The sequence below is a fragment of the Myotis davidii genome, unplaced genomic scaffold (assembly GCF_000327345.1).
Source record: "Myotis davidii unplaced genomic scaffold, ASM32734v1 scaffold323, whole genome shotgun sequence".
Taxonomy (NCBI): Eukaryota; Metazoa; Chordata; class Mammalia; order Chiroptera; family Vespertilionidae; genus Myotis; species Myotis davidii.
The window spans coordinates 3,546,051-3,565,076 of NW_006295491.1; the positions used below are offsets into that span (position 1 = coordinate 3,546,051).

The 19,026-nt window shown below is 41.1% G+C and overlaps 1 protein-coding gene across 1 annotated transcript in view; it reads right to left on the reverse strand.

Annotated features, from left to right (window-relative positions):
* Positions 1-19,026, reverse strand: part of DCLK2 (doublecortin like kinase 2) — a 141,924-nt gene that overhangs the window by 39,876 nt on the left and 83,022 nt on the right. Inside the window, exons 3-6 of the mRNA XM_015568060.1 lie at positions 15,636-15,738; positions 12,622-12,720; positions 11,454-11,504; positions 5,908-6,002 (exon numbers count right to left, since the gene is read on the reverse strand). Of these exons, the coding sequence (XP_015423546.1) occupies positions 5,908-6,002; positions 11,454-11,504; positions 12,622-12,720; positions 15,636-15,738 (348 nt within the window). The remainder of the gene's footprint in view (positions 1-5,907; positions 6,003-11,453; positions 11,505-12,621; positions 12,721-15,635; positions 15,739-19,026) is intronic.

Here is a 19,026-nt window from a genome sequence, read left to right on the forward strand (position 1 = left end):
GAGGTGTAAGGAGCCTCTGGGACAACTTCAAGCGCACCAACATCTGAATTATAGGGGTGCCAGAAGAAGAGAGAGAGCAAGATATTAAAAACCTATTTGAAGAAATAATGACAGAAAATTTCCCCTACCTGGTGAAATAAATAGATTTGCAAGTCCAGGAAGCACAGAGAATACCAAACAAAAGGAATCCAAAGAGGACCACATCAAGACACATAATTAAAATGTCAAGGGCAAAAGACAAAGAGAGAATCTTAAAAGCAGCAAGAGAAAAACAGTTAGTTACCTACAAGGGAGTACCCATACGATTGTCAGCTGATTTCTCAACACAAACCATGCAGGACAGAAGAGAGTGGCAAGAAATATTCAAAGTGATGAATAGCAAGAACCTGCAACCGAGATTACTTTATCCAGCAAAGCTATCATTCAGAATAGAAGGTCAGATAAAGAGCTTCACGGCTAAGAAAAAGCTAAAGGAGTTCATCACCACCAAACCAGCATTACATGAAATGCTGAAAGGTATCCTTTAAGAAGAGGAAGAAGAAAAAGGAACTCTTGCCATTTGCCACAACATGGATGGAACCGGTGAGCAGATAAATACCACATGATCTCACTCATTTGTGGAATATAAGGAACAACATAAACTGATGAACAAGGACTGATCCAGAGACGGAGAGGCATTGATTGGACTGTCGGGCTTTGGAGGGAGGGTAGGGGAGGGTGGGGGTAAAGGGGAAAGAGCAACCAAAGGACTTACATGCAGGCATAGAGGCCTAACCAGCGGACACGGACAACGGGGGTGGGGGGGGGAGGGTGATGTGGGGACAGGGACACATATGTAATATCTTAATCAATAAAAAATATATTAAAAAAAAAAAAGCAAAGCCAAATTCTAATACCTAGGGCCTCGGTTCTGGGGAAGAGGCCCAATGCGGACTTGCCAGGTGGCCCTAGCACAGGGGTGGGCAAACTTTTTGACTCGAGGGCCACAGTGGGTTCTTAAACTGGACCGGAGGGCCAGAACAAAAGCATGGATGGAGTGTTTGTGTGAACTAATATAAATTCAAAGTAAACATCATTACATAAAAGAGTACAGTCTTTTTTTTTTTTAGTTTTATTCATTTCAAACGGGCCGAATCCGGCCCGCGGGCCATAGTTTGCCCACGGCTGCTAGCATCTCATCTAGTGAACATTTGGTCTGACCGCGTTGTTTCCAATCATGTTTAACAGACTGGTCTTGCTTTCTCACGGTGTCCTTGGAGGCTAGTGATGGTTATGAGCATGAGCTCTGCTTTCCAATCCCAGCTCTGCCACCGCACTCCTCACAACAGGGATTTCATCGCAGACCCACCATGTAACGTTAGCTCAGATCCATGCACCCATGCGTTTGCTGGGCCTGGACTACGCTGTTTCCAAACTATGCCAAGCTTGACAATACACAGCTCCAAAGAAAGCCAATAACCCTAACCTACTGTGAGCTTTGGCATTTTACTAAAACTTTATAGGATCAGGAGGAAGTGCTAGGCACATCAGCCTTGGGCAAACTACGGCCCGCGGGCCGTGCGCGGGCCGGATCCGGCCCGTTTGAAATGAATAAAACTAAAAAAAAAAAAAGACTGTACTCTTTTATGTAATGATGTTTACTTTGAATTTATATTAGTTCACACAAACACTCCATCCATGCCTTTGTTCCGACCCTCCGGTCCAGTTTAAGAACCCATTGTGGCCCTCGAGTCAAAAAGTTTGCCCACCCAGGGTATAGACAGACCATTTCACTTGAAAAGAGCTCTCATTAGATACCTCTTAGGAAATCCCCACCCCGCCAAGTCTCCCAGGAAAAGTTATCAAAAGGAGTTCTCCATCTTTCCACCTCCCTTCATCCAGCCTCCCCTCCACCCCAGGATTGTCCCTCCCTTTCCCCACCCTCCCTTCCTCGTTCCTTTCCTAATCTCTCAACCCTTTTTCTTTCAGATCATTTGTGCAGAACTAAATCCAGGAACTCAGCAAGCAACCCAGGCTAGCACTCTTTCTCCGAAAAGACTGGCAGGGCATAGCTCCTACATAATAATCACACAGGCTTCCCCCTGGGGTGCCGGTGTTGGAGTCCTTGATGCAGACCCACCAGTGATGGGGGGGAACCAGAGGTTAGGGACACAGACCCTGACAGGGTCAGAGATCCCACTGGCCACTGGGATCTTGAGCGAATCACATCTCTGCACCTCAGTTTCTCCAACTGTAAAACAAACACTACATTCATTAAAGAACTGTGACCACTTCCAGGTTTCACATTCAATGGTTTGCGGTCACTATCTTGCAAAACCGAAAAATTATAACTGAGGTATGACTCATGCTCAGTGGTCCTAAAGTCTCTCAGAACCTTGATTAACTCAGTCACCATGTTATTTTTTAAGCTCCCATCCTGCAAAAACTTTCTACAATTTGAAGAAAGCTTTGTTTCCGCTGCAGACTCTGTCCAGGTTTTATGGATGCAGGCACCTTCCCCTCAGGGAGCACTGAGAAAACACTGAGTGCTTTTGTGGAGGGAGGGCTGCTTTTGCGTCTCTCATCCTTTTCAATGGGCAAACAGAAATGCCACTGACACCCTGGTCACAGATTAGACATTACACCGTCACTCGACTTTCACTTTCAGTTCTTCCAATGTTCCCACCCAAGCACCAAATCGATTCCCAGAAATTGTCACAAAGGGGAGAGAAATTGTGGCAGAACATCAAACTCTGCTTGCTTGTGACTTGTTTGCTTAATTCCCTATGAAGTAATCCAGATAGTAAAACATAAATAAATAAAATCTGCCCAAAGCTGTGTCCTAGAAGACTGAGAGACATGAGCGTCAACGCCTGTACACGCCGTCCCGTCTTAGCTTGCTTTGTCAATGCTCTGATTCTCTGGAAAAAGGTTATCAATCCCCAAAGCCATAAAGCTTCTAACGAGGATAAATAGTGGTAAAAAGTTTTAGCCCATGAAAAACAGTCCTCCGTTGTCTGACCTCCCCTCTTAATTGATCTTAATGGGCGATTTTAAATGAAGGGGGAAGAAAAAGCATAGCACTAACACATGGTAATTATCTGTAATTCTCCATTGGTAACGTTGCTGAATGGGGAGAATAATGCAAATGTGGGCAGATGCTGACTAGAGCTTTACAAAGACATTGAAATTAGGGTTATTTTGTACAGTAAGTAACATATGACTAACGTGTAGCTTTTCCAGGGCAGATTTTCATCCCTGGAAATGACAATATGCATCACAGATTGCTGGGAAGGGTAATGAGATGAATTTTCCATGAGGCACGACCCGTGGGAACAGGCAGGGGTGGAGATGTTTAACATTGTGTCCTAAAAGCTGATCGGTGTGGCAGGGACTCGTTTAGCTGCTAATATTTGATGTAAAATTCGGCGATTCTACATTAGCTTTAAGGTGAGATGAGAAATAGACTCCCCAGCCTCCTAGATAGGTTTTCTGGCAACTTGAAAAAAAAAAAAAAAGACTATAACCCTACCATTTTTAGAGGTACTTTAAAATCAAGTGTTATTTTACAGATGAAAGAAAGAAAAACCCAGAGGTTTCACAGCTGTTAGCAAAGCCCACAGGGCTCAGGTGTGGTGGTGGGGGGCCGGGGGGGTGAAGGAGCCTGGGAAGACCTCTGCTCTCTGCCTTACTGATAATTTCATTTTACCTCCAGGAATCAACATTTCCCTTTATTCTTCTTGACATCAGTACGTAACCTTTCAGAATTTACTGTGTGCCCCAAAGGGACCTGTGAGCTAAGGTTACTAAAATAATTAAGACAAACTTAGCATAGTGAGATTAATCATCCAATGCCTCAGCAATGAGACAAATCATCACATTTTTAAAATTTCATGAATCTTCAGTCCAGAAATGTGAGTGATCTGTGGGCTTTGTACTCATGTGTGAGGGAGTGATGTGCACGCTGAGCACCAAGCAGCACCTAGTGACCCAGGAGCATCAACCGAAAAGGACAGTGTTGGGTTCAGAGGTGAAGATGGACCAGGAAGAAAGATGGGAGCCCAAGTTACCAATGGGTAACATAAAAGGGGAAAATGACACGACCATTGGTAAACGGGGACTGAAGTATCAGCTTTAGGTCAAGGATCCTAGCCCTGCCTGGAGCAATGGCCCGGTGGAAACTCCCAATGACTTTGCACAGGCTCACCACACAGCTGTGTTTGCAATGTTGGTTAATAATCACCAGCCCTAGGACCCATGTGCTTTTGCTTCAACAAATGATAAGACAACTGAAACGAGAAAAAAGGTGAATCAACTTGTATTTATTTTTATTTTAGTTCTCTTGAAAGTTACTCAAATTAAAAACAGTGCATCTTTGATCTATTCTGGTGGAAAATAAGTTGGGAAAGAAAAGCTAAAAATACTTAAATTATAGCGAACTTTAATTTACATGATGTCTTTTGGCATTGACGGTTCGGAACCCCATTGAAATCCGACAGTGAACTGACCTATTCAGCGCTTCAGAAAATGCCTGGTGGTTATAAATACAAGGAGCGTTCAGCACGCAGAGGGAGGTGAGCGCTAGGGACTTCCAATCCCAAACTTACTACTGGCCACAGTCCAAATCCTGCCAATCAACAGAAGCAAGGAGACACAAAAACAGCCTGTCTTTTTCCGGACAAAATTTCTTTTTATTTCAGGCACTTAAATAAGAACCATGCAAGTTCGCTCTGGAGTAGACACAACATTCTTAGGGCAGGATGAGCAAACTTCGGAGTCGGATGGAGAATGAAACCATTTGAGAAGTGGGAGAACCACAGAACTCACAGCACTGAAGGGGTCAGGATGCCCCGCTTGGCAGGTTCTCATTCCTCATTCACTCAAAGGTGGGGGAGGGAGGGTACGGTGTTTCACCAGGTAATTTACTAATGAAAAACATTTTTCAACATCCTTAAAGAAAAACACTCAGATGATACTAACCGATTTTGGAGAATGCATTCCTCATGGGGATATTTCCACTGTCAAACCCAACACACCAGGAGCATGAAAGTTAATGTACACATTCATATATACAAGGATGGCACTCTATGTATTTAGGTAATTCTCAGAGTACATTCCCGTAAAGACAATCTGATTCTTTCTACAGAAGGAAACTGTCCATGTTTAACCTCAACAATTTATTGCTATTTTACCAGGAATATTTTTCTCTTGTAAATTTAAATTATTGAGAGCTACTAAGTCAAATTAAGCTTGTTGAAATTTTTCAAATTTGCTTTTACTCATCATTTTTCTCCCTATTAGATAAAATGCCTATGAAACCAACTGGTAATCATGTTAACTTACTGTTTACACAAGGACATCACATTCAAAACTTAAGTTTTATTTCTAAGTTCTTCACCAAAATGAATATATTGTTTTTGTGTTACTACTTGCGTACATAAGTAGTTATAAATGCAAGGCCAACCCCTGTTAGCAATATTAACATTGTGTCCTAAAAGCTGATCAGTGTGGCAAGGACTTGTTTAGCTGCTAATATTTAATATATTTAATATTAAAGTCGTGATTCAAAATGAGATTTTAAGAAGAATCTTTGAGTTCTCCAAGGCTTCATCATTACCAGTCCTTTTGCTAATAACAGGAAAACTACCACTGATACTATTTTACCACGCTATATTCAATCCTAACCACAACCTTCTATTCCCATTTTAGACAAGTGAACAGTTCAGCTCAGAAGAGTTAACCAAGTTGGCCAACATTACAAAATGAAAGCGGATACAGGATCCAAAGCCATGTCTTTTTGGCTCTAAATCCCGACCTCTTTCCTTCTCGAGTTGTGACTGCACCCAAACCCCCGATCAAATGAAACTATTAAACTATGCAACTCAAAATGTCAAGTCATACAGACATGCCACACAGGCTATTTCATACCTTTAATCCTCTGAGACTTCCTGGGCTAGTTGGAGAGGAACTGGAGGATTTCGTAGATTTAGGGGTGGAGAGCTGGCTGCTGGGAGTTCCATTAACTGACAGGAGACACAAAGGTGAGAGAGGTCATTGAAAACTCCAGACAACCAGACCGTGTCCAAACACTAAGCACATGCATGAAGCTTCCATTCATTTAAAGCTCAAAGCAGATGGCAAATCAGCAAAAAGCAAACGCAACGCATCGTACTGTATTGCAGACAAAGTAGTAGACAAATAAGGAGTGGAGCTAGGATTATTTTCAATAATAGCTTTCCAACGGTGACACAGACAAAGATATAGAACATTATGGAACTAGAGATGAGACTTGAGAACTTGCCCATATATCCTGCCTACCAGCAAGGGTAGGGATGAATGACTGTTATCTTTGCAATGGTTTCCTATGAAGATTGTCTCGTAACCCCCAATATCTGCTATCTTGATATATATGTCTCAGCCTGAATAACCAAGACTTTCTATGGCTCTCCCAAATCAGTTCCACCATAATCCAAACACATTTTCTAAATGCATTATTAATGGAAAAAGAAAATTAATGGTCATTTTCCTTGTAACATCTACTTATTTGTTTGAAGGCCATACAAAAACATTCTTCAACTTTCTTTTTATCTAGACTAGTTATTTCTAATTCATTTTCTTTTCTTCGCAGATTAACTTCCCCTCATTTAGCACATTTGATGTTTAGTTTTTTTTTATACATCCTCCTCCAAACTTCCACATACTTCTCAGGCTTGAAGTTCAATTCAGAGCCTACGCTTGGAAGAGTGAGGCCACTGCTGCTACAGGGGAAGGCAGGTCGCAGAGTCTACACTACAGAATGCTCACCACACAGTTCCATGTGACTCATGCTTATTCCTAATTGATTCCCCTGGATCTATGTCTGCTGTAATTTCACAGCTGGTAGTTAACATCAAATATTGGTGTAATTTTTTTTCTTTTCTAAGGAGTATTTATAACCCCTTTTATCATGAATCTTTGATGCTTTTGCCCAATGTAGATCAAAACGGCCATTCATCTCCATGGAAAGCAAAGCAAAGTGCATCTCCTTTTCTTTTTTTAACATGAGAAAGCAGACACCTATTATTTTAAATGATGCTAATAAGTATAAAAAGCAAAATGCAGTCATAAAGGTCCTGACTAGGTGATTTAAAAAGGTGAACACCAGCACTAGCTGATTTGGCTCAGTGGATAGAGTGTCAGCCTGAAGACAGAAGGGTCTTGGGTTCAATTCCTGTCAAGGGCACATGCCTGGGTTGTGGGCTCTATCCCCAGTAGGGGGCGTGAAGGAGGCAGCCAATCAATGATTTTTTTCACATCACTGATGTCTCCCTCTCCTTCTCCCTTCTTCTCTAAATCAATAAAATATATATTTACAAAAAACAAACAACCAATCAGATATAACAAACACAATTTAAAAAAAAAAAGATGAGTATGAGTCCTTGCGTGGAGGTAGAAGTCCTGGGTCTGGTATTTGGGATTAGATAAATCCTATGTCCACAAGGGTTGATAGGGACCCATGAAGTCATGCTTCATATGGCTCATTTTAAAAATTCAGTGAAGACCTGGCTGGGTGGCTCAGTTGGTTGGAGGGTCATCCGTAGTTATGTGCCCTGACTGAAGGGTTGAGGGTTTGATCCCCAGTCAGGGCACATAACTAGGTTGTGGGTTCAATCTCTAGTTGGGGCATATACAGTAGGCAACCAATCAATATTTCTCTCTCATATAGATGACTGGATTAAAAAAATTCTGTGAAAATGAAAAATTGTATTATTTACTTTTGAATTACCAAACTTTAACTTTTTTCAAATTTAAAACTACTCAAAATAATTATCAGTTATCTACATTTTCTTAATAAATGTATGTGGGTATATAGAGTGCAAGTACAAAACACGTAACTATCCAATTAATTAAAAACTTTTGAATATTTACCAGCCCTGATTTTTTGCCAATTAAGTTAAATTTCAATTAATGTTATATCTTTTTAAAATTCTCTTTAAAGGAAACTGGTGGCAGGAATTCAGATAAAATAGAGATGATTATGGACAACGAACTAGTCAAGTTGCTGTGAGCCTAGATCTTTTTTCCTACATACCACACAGCAATCTGCATCGGCCACCAGTTCCTACTCAGTAAGAGCTGTTAGCCCTCAGTAATATTCAGACACTACACTAATATCAAAGCTTTCCTTGGAATGGAGATAGAAAAGGGACTAAAGGAGAAAAAATAAATTCCTGCCAATGGTGATATGTGTAGCAGATCAATCTCCCTAACAGTACACCCCCGGCCTAAACAGGGTTTCTTAACGAAACTCACTGCCAGGGTTTAACTGCTGTCAGTACCGACATGTCCACGTTTCCCCCCAAATAATTCTCATCCTAAAGAGACACTGTCACATGAAGCCTCTAAATTCCCAATAGCATTTGGGAGGTTCTAAACATGTTCTCTAATGAGCAGTCCTTAGTATCATTTGCTTGCACATCTGTCCAGTCTTTGGGAGGGGAAGTGGGACGTGGAGCAGGGCTCCACGGTGCCTTCTCCCTACACTGCCGCCGCCCACTGGGAGGTGCACAAGGACCAGCGGCATTGCGATGCTCCCACACCTTCATTACGCCCCTGATTCTCTCCCAAAGTGAGGCTTCTATCCGCCCCTTCCTCAACTTCAGGTAAGAAATAAACTTGGGGACTTTACTGTTTGCTTGTTTTCTCTGAATACTTTCAAAAATATTGGTCAATTATGAAAGCATCACAAGCTAGAAACCTAAAGGGAGAATTATGGAGGCTCCAATTAAGGTAACTATTACGCACTTATGTTTTCCAGATTAATTTCTATGTGCTTCTTACACACTATTTTGCTATTACAATAAATTGGAGTTTGGATGAGGAATGCAGTCAACCACAACACTCATGGGAATATTTCTGTCCCAAGATTGAAAAAGTACAATATTATTTTTACAAAGTCACTAGCTCTGTTTGAAATTCCAAGGAGTCCCCTGGAGTTTTTTAAATGGTTAAGAGGTAGGCCACAGTTGAAGCAGTCTATAAAAGCAAGTTATACTTCTGGGTACTGTGGCTTTTAAAATATAAAACTCTTTCCTTGCTGGAAGTGGGGAAGAGAACACAATATTAGTAAATATAGACCTATTTGATGGTCAGTTTATTTTGTTCATGAGATTCCACATATAAGTAAGATCATGTGATGATTTTTCTTTCTCTGACTGATTGGCTTATTTCATGTAACATAATAATCTCCAGGTCCAGCACTGTGACATTTTTTTGAGTTAATAAAGCTATTGTAATAATCACAACTTGCATACCTTTCTCCTTACGAACAACGGTAAACCTACTTTTGCCCATCCCCACTTAGCAACTTTCTTCAGAATCACAGTGAAGTCCCAGCAACTGACTGGGGTCTCAGCTTTCTAGAACTGCATTGTGTGGTGAGGTTGATCTCTTAGAAAGAAGCTGCTTGCTCTCTGAAAGGTGATTTTAAAATCTCACACCTGCCCTGCCGGCGTGGCTCAGTGGTTGAGCATCGACCTATAAACCAGGAAGTCACGGTTCAATTCCACAGTCAGGGCACATGCTTGGGTTGCAGGCTTGATCCCCAGTGTGGGGTGTGCAGGATTCTCTCTCATCATTGATGTTTCTCTCTTTCTCTCCCCTCTCTCTTCCTCTCTGAGATCAATAAAAATGTATTTTAAAAAAATCTCACACCGTTTACTTATGTAAGATCTATTCTATTAACCCAAATCTAAACACGGACTCAGTTAAAAATTGGGGGTACTGGAATGTGATGATTGTTGAATCAATTACTAAGCATTCCAAATTCAATTCAATGTAAAAAGATGTATGTATTTATTAGACTATTAGAGGCCTGGTGCATGGATTCATGCACCTGTGGGGTCCCTCGGCCTGGCTTGCACCCTTTTGCAATCCGGGACCCCATCAGTGCAAGATTGGGGCCAGACAGGGCTCCAGGGTGTATCTGGCCTATTTCACCCAGTCCCAATTGGGGCCGATGGGGCTGGTCAGATGGGAAGGGGCCACAGGAGGTTGGCCAGCTGGGGAGGGATCAAGGGAGGGTTCCAGGGTGTGTCCGGCCCGTCTCGCCCAGTTCTGATTGATAGGCCGAACCCTATCAGCAAGCTAACCTACTGGTTGGATCATCTGCCCCCTGGTGGTCAGTGTGCATCATAGCTACTTTCAATCGGTCAACTGGTCAAATGGTCGACCGGGTGCTTAGGTTTTTATATATATATATATAGATGTTATGAAGCAGTTGGTCTGAAAGACAAATGTGGATATGAATCATGCTTTCAGTTCAGTATGTTAATTTCCCTCTTTCAACCTCAGGGAGACAAAACTGGAATCATCATAATACCTGATTCTTGAAACACTCGCTCCACTTTTATTTGTTATTTTACTAAATAACAAACGACCAGCAACAATCAGCGGCATTGCGATGCTCCCACACCTTCATTACGTCCCTGCTTCTCTCCCAAAGTGAGGCTTCTATTCCCCGCTCCCTCAACTTCAGGTAAGAAATAAACTTGGAGACTTTACTTTTTGCTTGTTTTCTCTGAATACTTTCAAAAATATTGGTCAATTATGAAAGCATCACAAGCTAGAAACCTAAAGGGAGAATTATGAAGGCCGTAACCCTATCACTAAACGAAAGCTAAGAAGCTGACAAAATCTACATCTTCCATAAGATAAGCTCAGTTCAGTGCATTTATGCAAATTTCCTACTATGTTAGCTTTCCCAGTGTGAGATACTTACAGAAAGCACTGTATAAGCTTAACAGCAGAAAGGTGCTTTCAGTTAAAAATACTCATATTTGTCTACACTTTTCAGAAGAGAAAGAAAGCATTGAGCCTATTAAGCTCAAGGTAGGCATGAAGGTGACAATAGAATAGTACAATTGTGTCTGTGGCCATTTTCACACTACCAACAAACTTCAGTCTTTTTCAATAGAATATTTTCCAAATTTGACTAGCAACTAACTCCTCCATCGCTTAGGACTGTGACTACACACAGATAGGCACTTGGCGACCCACCACTTCCACAAGGCCCTCCCCATGTTTACATCTGTAAATCAAAAGCTAAACATACTTCTAAATATTGGTTGAAAACGGAAGTCAGAATGAAAAACTCAAAGGATTCAGTACAGAACAAAACTAAAAGCTCCCCAGCAGCCTCCCTCCCGAGCGCCCTCTGCCTGTGCTGGCACCTTCGCGATGCTTTTCTTAGTCAAATCATGACAATATTTCCTTCGCTATATGCCCTTGTGAAGGAGAACCAGACAACAACCGGTTCTCCTGTAGGTAAGGGAGGCTGAAGCGCCCTCCGTACTGTGAAGCATTGCGTACTGCACAGAGGCACACTGGGACCAGCCAGATACAGTCATGGAAATGGAGCAAAGGAAACAGAAACGTGGCAAACAACAACAACAGAAACTCAGCTGAGTGACAAAGCCATACTAACCATGGCTCACCTGGGGATTTGGCTGTAGAGTAGGCACTGGAGTAGGGGCCACCCCTCTTTACTGTGCACATTCAGTATACACAGAGGAAGAGGAGGAGACAGTAAGGAGAGTGGTTATTCAGCAGGTTTAAACTTGCACACAAACAGAAGGGTGAACCAACCTAGCCCAGAGAAAGTGGGGTGGGTGCTGAAGGGGGAAGCAGTGAACAGGAAAATGGCCCCCAAATGCAGTATTTTATAAAAATTGGATGCTTGAGACAGTTGTTGATTCTACTTTCACATGTTCTAGATTGCCACATGAAATCATGGTTTTTCACAAGCCTTTCCCAAGGGTGGGTAATGTCCGGCCCACGGGACGCATAAGGCCCGAGAAATCATTTGACCTGGCCCTGCCAAGGTATTAAGGGTGAGCTCATTGAAATGTCTGAACAAATATAGCAGGCTTATTTTTAAGTTTATAATTTTATATGGCCTGAGAATTACATTATAAAGATCCAAATGGCCCTTGGCAGAAAAAAAGATTCCCTGCTCCTGGCAATATCAGCTAAGTTATTCATGATTATACTATAAACAAAGCTTGTAGGATTGATACATCAAGATGTTTATGGACATTTTATACTTTTTAAATGCCAAAAGGCTCAAAATGATGACAAATCTATAGGCACGGGGCCGAGAGAAGCTGAAGTACAGTTAAGTCTGACTCTTAGTAAGTAAAGCACTTCTTTCCAAGAAAAATCGTGGCTCCTATTAAATTGGCTGATGAAGGAAAAGCCTGTGGAAACCTATCGAGTAAATACGTTGTTATGCTAGGTGTGTGTGTGTGTAAGGTTTAAATTGGCAAGAGAAGAAAATGTCCACAACTATATAGCACAACAGTTAAAATGCAAATATGGACAAATGTGAAACTTCCACATACATATCAAGGAGTAGACCTGAGCTAATAAGGTTGTTCTAAAAAAAATGTGTCAGAACAAAACAAGCCAGTTTCTTAGACAACTTACTACAACTTTGAGAAACAGACTTCAACTTTTGGTTTTAAAAATCATGTCATCTACATGCTGTTCTGGAACCTGGCTGCATACAAGCAGTGGAAAGACCAAGGATTCATAATCATTGAGGAAAACAAAAGGACAGTGAGATGCTGCTCCTGTGGCCACCATTCCTCTCCCATTCACTACCTGAGGCTGGTGACTTGCTGCGACGAGAGGGCCCAGGGCTCTTGGATCCAGAGTACTTAGCTGAGGAGCGAGAATACGATGACTTCAAGACACGGCATTCTAGAAAGGAAGCAAAGTGCATTAAATAGATCTGGTGTTAACACTAGCCAGAGGAAGGTCACATGGGAAAGCAGTTGCCTGCCTGGAACCATTACCTGATCATTTTTTTATTACCATCTGAAAAGTACACCTTGAGGCTACACATCTATAACATCACCTCATTATTCCAGATGGGCACAGACAGCCCAGTATCCTAACTTGATACACACACAAATCCTAATCTAAACATGTGCAACGGTGTTTAGACCGCAGCATGGACAGGCAGAAGCTACACTTTTATTATTCTTTCCAAATCTTGAACATATGTCGAAAGGGTATGCAGAACCCTAATTTATGAACCCCTTCCTGTCCCATCTTTCCAATGTGTGGAGCACGAAACTGGAGGAAACTAAACAGTAACTTTGGTCTTCCCATAAAGAGCCAAATAACGTGTAAGGTATTAGAGCTAAAGTAAGCAGTTCTAATTGGAATAATTAAGAACATGGCTTTTACATTCATGGCAGATTTTGGATGAAGCATGGATTTGACTTGGTCAACTAGGGGACTTTGGTTACACTCTAAACCTCATTTTTTCCCCCTGGAAATGGCATAAAAATAAAATCAGCATCACAGGATTGTTCTAAGGATTAAATCAGATAACATACTGTCTGTAATTTACATTGAAATATTTCAATTTATGTAAGATGATTGAAATGTGGGTTAGCTTTAATGGATACCACAGGGGCAATAAATTAACATGTGAAATACACTAATCAGGCAAATACACACCAGAGGACAATGGGTAGCATTTGCAAGATTCCAATCAAAACCTCGCAGGGAGGGGGTGTAGCAATTTCAGCTCAGTTAATCAGCATTATGGATGTTACTCAGTATTCCACCATCGAAGGGAGTGGTGTGTGAATGAGTTTGAAACACCTTTAAGGCACTGCCACTCTTATGAGCAGGATATCTAAACCTACAGAACCAGTATGAGAAGCTCAGAACTACAGCCCAGGATTAGGAATCTGAGTCCTGCTTCCAGCTCTGAGGGTTGTGTTGCTTGACTAACACTAGGTTAACTGATGTTAATGCAAGACTTTCTCAGGAATCCAAAAGGACTAACAGTTGGGACTTCATCAAGATTACAACCCAAGTTAAATGACTGACTTTGAAAAAAAAACGTTGCCTCCTAATAAGTGTACCTGTGGGAGAATTAGGTCTGAGACCTGCTTTCATTGAAAAATTTTTTAACTGATGGTGGTGGTATAACAACATGAACAACAGCATAGTACATGCTATGTAACCAAGTACCCTTCTAATTGCTTTATATGTGAACTCATTTAATCCTCATAGAATCTTGTGAAAAGGCCACTGTTATCATCCTTAGTGTGCAGAAAGTTCAGGAATTAGCCATTGAGAGGGAAGCTATCAGTAGCTTCCACTTCTCTCTAATGAGTCTATCTGTAGCTGAAACTACCAATGATCCAACTAGCTTAGGAAAGTTTACAGCATACATGTCAACGGAGTACAATGCTGGCACGTATACAGCAAGTGCTCAATACATCTTTCATTCTTGCTGTTTTTGCTGTTACCCAAATTAACTTTGTAACCTAGAGCACAACATTGAGTTTCAGTGTCTCAACTTTCAAAATGACCAAGATGGACATCAAAGAAGTACTGGGAAATGAAATTATGCTAACATCAAGAAAGATGTAAAATACAGATGACATGTAAATGCATATTTTGTGCAATCTTAATCATTCCTGAGAATCAGAGAGAACGTTACATGGGTCATAGGAAAGGACATCACCTGCAATTCTTTAAGGATTTGGCAGTCACATTAACAGTTTAAATCAGGGCCAGTCCAAAAGACTAGGTAAGACAGTACAGAAACACTCAAAGAAGTCTGGCAGCAGTGAAAGATACAACAGGAAAACAAAGAGGACATCAATGAACCACAAGCACAAGGTAGATAAATTACCCCAAGGCAACTGTGAAAGGGGGAGGACGAGGCAGAGGGGATTACATAGGAAGTTTGGTTCTACAGAATGGACCATCCTGAATTTTTAAAAGTCAATGGATTGTCGTATTTATTTGGTAATATGTTTCTCTAATTCTGGACTGTCAGAATCACTACAAATGGAAGGAGTCCCCCTGAGTCTAATTTTTGAAAAATTTGCCTCATTCATGAACTTAAAGAGTGAGATTGTATTTCTAATAACCCTCTCCTCCGTGAAATGTTATGCCTGTATGATTTTACCTTGTTACAGATGAAATTGATTTCACTGGTGGAAATAATCACTATTACTGTAATAGGTTTAAATTTAAAGCAATATTTCCAGAAACTATAAATTGGAAATAGCCAAGGTTATTGATAATTAACTGAAAACTCCATCTATTGGCTAAAATAAAAAGAACTATCCTACCCCGTCAATGAAAACTGCATTATTTTTCTACATATATAAACAATACATGTCACTGCTTTTCTAAAGTTACAAACAAAACACTAAGGTAAAAATCATTAACAACAACTTAGTTGTTATTATTTTTTGTATCTCTTTATGTACACTGGAAATGTACAACTAACTGTTTCAAGTTTAACACTATCCATACAATTAAGGTAGCACAACCAGCGTCCATCCTGAAAGAGGGCAGGAAATTCATTTCTAAGGCAAACAGTGCAGTAAAGAGATAGAACAAAATTGCTAAAAATGAAAATTACTTAACTATTGACTTGGGGTTAGTTGTGTGTGTTTGTTTTCACAACTAGGTAAATACTTTGATTTTATTCTCTACTTCCATTAATTCAAAGAGAGTGCTGCCAATGCCATCTTTCTTCAAAAATGGGCTAAGGCCCACTTAACATGCCCCAAGCACAGTGCTACATCCCAAACCCCTGTTTCAGGGTTACAGAGGTGGTCCAGGAACCGCCTTACCGCTGTGATCCAGGACAAAGTCATCTTGGGCATAACGGAATTTTTCAGGTCCACATGCAATAAAAACATCATCATCACCAAAAAAGTCTTGCAGGCAAGTAACCTAGAAAAAAAAAAATCACATCCAAGAAACAAATTAGAAATGTTAGAAGTGAAGTAAAAAGTCAGCAAAATTAAATACATTTTTTTTAGGTGGGACATGCTTTATTTATTATGAACAAAGCAGCCCAAATTAAATACATTTTTATGCCTCACTTATACTATTGAGTTGGAATGAAAAGCTGTTTGGTATCACATTTCCAAGAATTTTGTTCTTCACAAGGTGCTTTCAGAGTGTCTCCTGACCTCAGAACATCAGAATGAGGTGGTCATAGCAAGTACCAATATTCCTGTCTACCCATGAGGTCAAGGACGCACACACAAGGTAGAGCAATGTTTTCCAGGTTTCTGATTAATGGGCAGCAAAGCTGGGGTGGATGGGTGTCTCTGCTCTTGGTTTAGTCTCTTTACTACCTACCCTTCCTCACTCTCCCAGCAGCTCTGCCTCCTAGCATGGCACCCTGGCCATGACTCTCTGTACCTCCAGTAGAGTGAACCTTTGGGTATTTGGGGGATTCATGTATGAAAACTGCTTGGAAAGGTACAGGATTCCCCCTTTATCTGTGGGGGGCAGGGGGGCGGAGTACATTTCAAGACCCCTCAGTGGATGCCTGTAACTTTGGATCAGGGGTCCTCAAACTGCGGCCGGCGGGTGTTTTTGCCACCGCTGTGTGCATAGGAATTTGTTCATAGTTGTTTTTTTTAAACTATAGTCCGGCCCTCCAACGGTCTGAGGGACAGTGAACTGAACCCCTGTTTAAAAAGTTTGAGGACCCCTGCTTGGATTGTAGTACTAAACTCTATACATACACACCCTTTCACTTAAAGGAAGCGCTATTCCTTCTCTTTGGCATATCTGAATTGGCAGCATCACTACTTTCATGCCTTGGGTCATGATTAAATAAAACGAGGGTGACCTGAACACAGCACTGCGATACCAGGACAGTAACGGGGTCCCTAAATCCCAGTCACTGCTCCCCTAGTTTCAGTCAGCACTGTTCTCACAGGTGTGGAAAGAAAGATTGCAATGTTATGTTCTATCTCAAAGGTACCAGGGCGACCACACACCACTGCGGGGCTTCCTTCATTGATAAGACGATGCTCCTTCTTAGGGTATCTAGGAGGGACCCACCAGACCCCTCCTCCCGCCCCCCACTCTTGACTTTGCCATTTCTCCTGCATCATTACTTCCACCATTACTTCCGCCTCAGCCACATCAACACTACCTTGCGTTCCCTATCTGCACAGTGCTGGTGTTTCTTTTTGTGAAACAGTTTTATTGAGACATAATTCACGTACCATACAATTTAAAGTATACAACGTGCTGGTTTTAGTATATTCAGAGTTCTCAACCATCACCACAACCTTTTAGAGTATTTTCATCGCCTAAAAGGCAATCCCATGTCCATTAACAGTCACTCTCCAGGCCTCCCTCTCCTCATCCCTAGGCAGCCATAAAATATTTTCTGTCTATGGATTTGCCTACTTCAGACATTTCCTATGAATGAAACCATACAACATATGGCATTTTGCAACTGGTTTCTTTCACATAGCGTGTATACAACCTTTTAGACTATTTTCATCACCTAAAAGGCAATCCCATGTCCATTAACAGTCACTCTCCAGGCCTCCCTCTCCTCATCCCTAGGCACCCATAAAATATTTTCTGTCTATGGATTTGCCTACTTCAGACATTTCCTATGAATGAAACCATACAACATATGGCATTTTGCAACTGGTTTCTTTCACATAGCGTGTATACAAGTTGGAACACATATCAGTACTTCATTCCTTTCTATGGCTGAATGAATAAATACTCGGTTACATGCATATACAGCATTGTGTTTATCCAGTCCTGTTTATGGATGACATTTGGGTCACGTCTACCTCAGTGCTGGCTCTTGCCACTGTATTTCTGCTCCTGCTGATCCTCAGCCAGAGTTGCCTTTCTGACCACCCTTTAGTGCCATGACCTCCAGATGGGCACATATACTTCCGGGTCATCATTTCCTAGGCTCTAGGAGAGTGCTAGCTTTGCTGAATGCTCAATACATTTTTGTTGATGGAACTGTGGCTTGGTATGGAGTTGTTCCTATTGGAATTGAGTTCACAGACACAGAAACTTCTCTCGGGTGGGTGGTGCCACCGATGCCATCTACTTTGCCATCTCCACCACCATGTAATACACTTATTTCCTGTGGTTGAATTTCACACGTATATGGGACAAGATGTTTCATTATTGCTAGCAATGCCCCAAACTCAGTTGATACTTTTTAAAGTGAAAACATCTAATAAAATGCCGAGGTCTAAATGTAAGTTAACTCTCTCTCCCCAATAGGAGCCACATTAATTAACTGCTGTATATGCATTCTAACTTTGATCAAGTACCAGCTATATGCCAGGCATAAACAGAAGACAAGAAGCACATAGTCTAGTCATGGAGATGGACAAGAAAATTAATAATTACAGTGCAAAATGTTACACTAGGAGGATGCTGTAATAGAACATTTGCTATGAAATATGGAAGTGCAAAGAACAAATAACAGTGAAAATAGCATCCCATAAAATAAAATATTCAATAGCTAAGACTGGGGAGGGGGGTGTGGGGGGGGCAGGGAAAGCCAGGGGAAGGTCAATGGGGGAAAAAAGGAGACATATGTACTACTATTTGTAATACTTTAAACAAGAAAAAAAATAAAAAATAAATAGCTAAGACTATGTCATATGTTTGGACACTCAAATAATTCTATCTTAAACCATATTTCTTGTTCTTTAACTCTGGTGGTCTGTTTGTTCCTTTTATCATAAAATTTTTAAAAAACCCAGATGTAACCTTGAGTTAGGGGCCATGTCACTACATCTGACTCGGAAAAAAAATAGCAATACCATGAATAATATCTCAAAGTCATTTTTAACAAGGGTAAGGAAAAGGGTATCAGTTTAGAAGACCTCCTGTTTGCTTTTAATTCCTTCTTCAATGCAAGAAGCTCTTCAGGGATAATGGGTGCTATGTGGCTTATAAGAGAAAGCTACACAAATGAGGGGAAAGTAATATTTCTGCTAAGGTACGAAATTAAAGCAATCAGTTGTATCTAATGGGAGACGTCCAACTGAGAAATAATGTATCTATGGGAGCATATCTAAGCTCTCCAAATGAATGTGGGCCATTTAAAAACAGTAATTTTTCGGTCCTTCAGTAGACAGATTAATTAGGTCAAGGGGAATAGGTGGCAGCCATAATTTCAGTGCTAGTTCTAAACAGATTGCCACAACCACTTTTCTTTTTCTTTCC